Raw genomic sequence first — 6,000 nt, forward strand, 5'->3', positions numbered from 1 at the left:
GGACAAAGACAGACCAGTCTGGTATACTGCATATCTGTGGTTATGGTTCTGTTAGGTTACCCAAACAGTGCTTAAACTGTATACTTTGCATTTTGATATCCATGATGAATTCATCTGCTAAATAATGACCCACAATGTTAAATATTAGAAATTGGGATGTCATATTTCTGATGGCTGAAGTTTTTTCTGCTTAAGTATAAAGTAATTAAAGTTTTAGAGTGAGTTCCCCAAAGTGCTCAGATGAACACTGAACATTTATAATTAACCTTTATATTAAAATGCAAAATTTGGATATAATATAAAAAATATAAAATTCGTGACTGAGTTCCACACTGACAACACCTGAAGAGAAACGTGTCTCACCTGAAGGATTCGTTTGAGAGAGTCCAAGTAGCTGCTCTCACTTTGCACAATGGATCTGAGGATGAGACGTCTGACAACCTGAACGAAGCACCAATAAGTGAAATGGATCCAGCAAACCAATGACCGTAAATATTAACAATAAAAACATGCGCAAACAGTTTCAGTTTTAGAAAAGTTGTAGATGATGAGTCAAGACGAATGCAGAAATATGGAACAACAGGGAGGACAAAATTTCTTAAACTTCAGCCACAGTTGTTTGATATTTATTTGAAGTAGTTCATGTTAAATTATTTGTTTTAAACATCCTAGAAAACATGATCATGTTAAGAATGCTTAAATAACTTTGACCTTGCAGTAAGTGTAGGTGGCTGTGGCTCAGTAGCATAGAGTAGTTGGTAACTATATGCCAAGCTGCCTCAATACACTATTGCAATGTCCTTGGGCAAGTGACAGTTACTGATGCATCAATCAGTAACTGTGCAACTGTGTGTGTGTGTGTGTGAAAACTAGAAAACTATGAATGTGACCTGTAGTAAAAAAAAACACTTTAAGTGCTCAGTTAGAGCAGAAAAGTGCCATACATTTACCAGTCCATACACAAATCTCCATTAGGTTAGGGTCACAGTTGTGAAATCAGGTCTTTTTCAAAGTCTTTTTGAGGATAATCATCTGTTGTTGATAGAATAATAACGTTTTACTGTAAGTAGCTACCACAAGTTCACTACTTGGCATGAATTCCTTTTATGTGTTGAATATGTCATGGAATAACACAGAAGCACCTGGCACTGAAACTCAGCCTCCAACTAAACACATGTATGACACATCTATGATATCTACCATGCCTTATTATTTCATTCATACGATTAGCAGAAAACTTATTGTGACCTTAAGATCGAGGTCATTGACATTCAAACTCGCCTGAGATTTTTAATAGATACACCTATGGTATTAATTTGGAGCTCCTACGTCGTCTTGATCCCACCTGGCAGGGTGACGACTAAAGGATGAGGACTAAATTACTAGACCCCTATGTGTTTAAAGAGAGCAAGGGATTTTCAACATAGCATTTCTAAATCTACTAGGTTTTTTTTAAAGCAAAAAATGTTTTTTTGCACTCAATAACAATTATTTTAGAAAAAAAAATCAGCAGGGTTTGAGCTGTCACCTGAGAAAGCCTCATGGCAAAAACAAAAGAACTCTGCTTAGACTTGAGAAAAACAATTGTTGATGCTCACAAAGCAGGAGATGGATATGCAAAATCATCTCAGCGTCTCCAAGTGTGAAGTATCAAAAATGTCAAAGATAGCCCTACAGTACAGAACCAGCCTGGTAGAGGTAGGAAGCGAAAGACTTGAAAGACTCTGGGAAGAAAACTAGTGAGAGATGTGTCCAAAGACCCCTGAACGTGAGGCGTATTCTTACAGAAGAAAAGAAGGTAAACACTAAATTCTGCATAAACATGGGCTGCATGATTTCAGGCCAAGAAAAACTCTACTTCTGCAGAAGAGACACTGTCAAGCCAGACTCAAGTATGCCAAGGACAACCTGGAGAAAGATTATGCATACTGGAAGTGCATCCTTTAGTCAGATAAGACAGAACTAGAGCTCTTTGGCCACAAAGATGCTGCTTATGTTTGGGGAAAGATGAAGCACAGTGATGGGTATTTGTGGAGATGTTTTGGTGCATCTGGACATGAATCTCATCAAGGTGAAAGGAATCGTGAAGAAAGAAGGGTACGTGAAGATTTTGAGAGAAAACATCAACCAGTCAGCAGCAAAACTGTTTCATCGCTTTGTCTTCCAAGTTGTTTTAGGTTGGTGTCATGGACAGCAGCCTAAAACATACATCACTCCTGGTGAAGAAATGCCCCTACACAATACATAGGAATTTTCCCCAAAAAATCCTTGTTGTGTTTTAATTCTGTCCTCAGCTGTAGACAATAGTCAGCCACCATAAGATCAAATACAGACTTCATGTGAAAGACAGAAAACAGTAACAATGTTCCTATGTGGGTGATTTTAGGTTGTGTTCATTCAACTAATAAAGTGATCAATATATGGAGAACTGACATCAGAGCATCACAGGAAAATCCAATTTCATCAGTGCAGCCTTTAATAAGTCAGCAGAAATACAGATTAGTGAACATATGCTGACATGCACACCTGCTGACTGCTGAGTCCCTCTGGCATGGGGCAGAGTTGTGGTGGAGGGTGTTTTACCTCACACAAAAACACATCTATGTAACCGGCATCATCTTTTCCATCACCTGCAAAATCAAACAACCAGAGAGTGTTTGCATCACAAGTCATTTACTGCCTTTCCTGGCTCATTTATTAACTACTGTCTTCTTTTCCATCACTGTAACTGAATATGTTATTCATATAAAGAGCATTTTATTATTATAAATCTCACACACTTACATACACACATGTGTAGTCACTTTTCTAAATTCCCCCCTCGCCCCTGCAGGCGGTCTTTATCCTTCAAACTCGGATCTTTAACGAGAGGCCTGGAAGCTGGAGGGTCCTGCTCAGTATCTTAGCTGTTCCTAGGACTGCGCTCTGGACAGAGATCTCAGATGCTGTTCCTGGGATCTGCTGGAGCCACTTGCACTTGGTCACTGCACAAAGTGCTCCAATTACCACTGGGATCACTGTTGCCTTCATCCTTCAAATCTTAAGTTCTTCTCTGAGTCCTTGGTACTTCCCCAGCTTTTCATGTTCCTCCGTTCTGATGTTGCTAGCACTTGGTATGCCAGCCACTAGCCCTGCCTGCTTGTATCTTGCACCCTGCTGTTATGTGCTGGATTGTGTCAGGCGCATCTTTACACAGCCTGCACCTGGGGTCTTGCCTGGTGTGATAGACCCCAACCTCTATGGATCTTGTGCTCAGAGCTTGTTCCTGCGCTGCCATGATTAGTGCCTCTGTGCTGTCTTTCAGTCCAGCTTTGTTCAGCCACTGGTAGGATTTCTGGATGTCAGCCACCTCCTGCCACGGGTACATACCGTGCAGTGGCCTGTTCTTCCACAATGGTTCCATGTGGTATTGAGGCAGGTTTTCTGCCGGTAATTTGATGGGAGCTGTTCCTTCTGGGGATCAGAACTGTCCAACCTTCAGTAAGCCAATCCGGGTGTCTCTCACCTTTCAGCACCTGGTTCGTTGGTGCTGTCAGAGGCTCATGGAGTGCAGTCAGCTTCTTGTCTGGCTTCAGCTATCTCTTTCCCACTCATATCTGAGATAGGGTACATTAGCATGAGGGGTCTAGCCTAGGAATCCTTACCGGATGCAGAAGCCCTGGTTGGGAATTGAACCCCGGACATGAATTTCCAAAGGCATGTAATTATAATTTTTATTATTTTATATGCTAAATGTTAAAAAGAATGTTGACAGGTTTCTGCCGTACCCTGTACAAAAGTAAAAATAGTAATGGTGACATCAGCTGTTTTTTTAACTATTGTTTGCACCCTCGGTTTGGCACCCTTGGTGTTGGATCCAAAAGTGACTGGTAATGGGCTGGCTGTGACAGAGGACGTTTGTACATAAGGTAGCAAGTTATCAGTTACAAGGTAGCAACACTCTAAATCATGACTCAAATAGGCCCATTATTTACAAAATGAACATCATAGACTTGAATCTTGGAAAACTTGCAACTCAGGCCAAAAACTTTTTAAAGAACGTTATAATTTTCATTTTTAATTATTAATGAATTATTTAAGGATTAATCCCAGCTCCAATTCTATACCTGTAGAGTCTTTTCTCTGTAGGAATGACACTTTGCGAATCATTGCTAACTTTCTCCTTCCTAAACCCTCCTTGGTACCGTTTCTTGCTGCTTTCATCAATTACTGAACCTGGAATACAAGAACAGATGTGTAACCATGGTTACTTCAAATTCAAATCTGAAAAAATTAAACCACTTGTATTGTATCAAAATACTATTGGGGTTTATTTCATTTCTGGCAAAAGCAAAATAAAACCATATCTATCTGAAGTCATTTAAGATTATCTGATTAACAGTCAGAGTAAAAAGTAGTTTGTTCAAAGATGGAAGAGACAAACAGCTGAAGTGACTAGCACTACCTTAGTGTCACAGGTCTGTCTGATGTGGGCAAAAAGAGGCATACTGATACACAAAGCCAGCTCTCTCCTGGTGACAGCACAAAGGTCTTTGAGCCCCGGCACATCTGCAGGCAGCTGACAGTTGAACATCAGGAGGCAGAGACACAGCATTAGTTTAACTTTGACACGCCTGACAACTCATATCAATAAACACAACACAATACGACAAGAAGTTCAGTTAAAGACACATGTTAGTAGGTTTCCCACATACCCAGAAAATGAACCGCTGCCTAGGTCTTTGTTAAATAAACTTAACAATATTGATGTTTTTGCAAAGTTTTATACACATCTGATCAATACTTCTGCACATACAGTAGTTGTCAGAAGTTTACATACATTCATCCTGAGCGAATGTACAAGTTTGAATTTATTTGGGATTTTCTTTAATATTAGAAGCCACATTCAGACAGTCGATGGATCACACACACAGTGATGATGCATTATTTTGTATGTTTTCAACACTTTGTTTTAGGGATCAAATCACAAACCTTCCATTTGGCAGATAAATGACTGTGGTTCATGTGGGAAACTGTTATATCTAACTATATGAAAGTGACTTTAATGTGAGGGTAGAGGGCCATCACTCTAAAGAAACACATTTACAATGAAGGAAATGTATGTGAAACTGAGATCTAAACTTGGCTTGGCAAGAAACTACAGACACACATGAACTTTAACATCTTAAAACATGGACTGACAAATCTAATAAAAAAGCATAACATTAAGATTTATTGTTGCATATATTCTCTAAGACAAAGTTAATCATAATATCTGTCTCTAGCAATTGTTCATATTTCCTTTGTATATAGTTTTAAGACACCTACCTTCTGTTCACACAAACCACTTTATTTATCCAAAGTAAAGAGATTCCGTGTTGTGTTGACCCAGCTGATGAACTCCTTATTCAATATTCCGAACTTTACAAATTCTCCCCACTAACCAAGTCAAATTACTCAAGTTACATTTTACCCTTTTCAAAACACTGAGCGGCGAAAGTCCAACAGCAAGTTACAGCACATGGTGACAAAAGCAGAAGACAGAAGTGCTGACATGGTGAGGGACTGCCAGAAATAAATCACTTCCTCTTTTCATCATTCTCGGGTTGATTCACACAGAAGTTTAAAACAGATGTAGTTATTCCTTAGCAAAGTGATTTTTGGGCTGAAAAACTATGAATCGTTTAAAGCTAATCCTGACACTGCTGGACTTTTTCCACAAAGGTTGAATCTGCCTATAATGAAAAAAATAAAGAGAATTATGACCAACTCTGCAGTTTCTCTCTTTCAGTTCATCATTTTGCACTTGTAAAATATTCTTAACTCCAACCACAATAAAACATGAATGCTGTTTTTACAGCGCCTTCTGTGATCCAAAATATATTAAATCTACTTTATTTCTTTAGTGAAGACTTTTTAAATGACTTCACATGCGGTTTTCAGAGTAAGCATATTGATAGTTTTTTTGTAATGACTTATCTTGCTGCTGCTGTGGGTTGGAGGAGCAGCCTCACAGTCACA

At 39.1% G+C, this 6,000-nt stretch overlaps 1 protein-coding gene across 1 annotated transcript in view; it reads right to left on the reverse strand.

Moving 5' to 3' along the window:
- arhgef10lb (Rho guanine nucleotide exchange factor (GEF) 10-like b) overlaps positions 1–5,723 on the reverse strand; it is a 39,642-nt gene extending 33,919 nt beyond the window's left edge. Inside the window, exons 1-5 of the mRNA XM_086278369.1 lie at positions 5,308–5,723; positions 4,445–4,558; positions 4,107–4,215; positions 2,527–2,630; positions 364–441 (exon numbers count right to left, since the gene is read on the reverse strand). Of these exons, the coding sequence (XP_086134495.1) occupies positions 364–441; positions 2,527–2,630; positions 4,107–4,203 (279 nt within the window). The 5' untranslated portion in view covers positions 4,204–4,215; positions 4,445–4,558; positions 5,308–5,723. The remainder of the gene's footprint in view (positions 1–363; positions 442–2,526; positions 2,631–4,106; positions 4,216–4,444; positions 4,559–5,307) is intronic.
- Positions 5,724–6,000: the final 277 nt, after the last annotated feature.

This window comes from Aulonocara sp. 'chitande type north' Nkhata Bay, linkage group LG20 (genome assembly GCF_057382095.1).
Source record: "Aulonocara sp. 'chitande type north' Nkhata Bay isolate Kocher_YH1m ecotype deep benthic linkage group LG20, A_spYH_male_GT1.1, whole genome shotgun sequence".
NCBI lineage: Eukaryota > Metazoa > Chordata > Actinopteri > Cichliformes > Cichlidae > Aulonocara > Aulonocara sp. 'chitande type north' Nkhata Bay.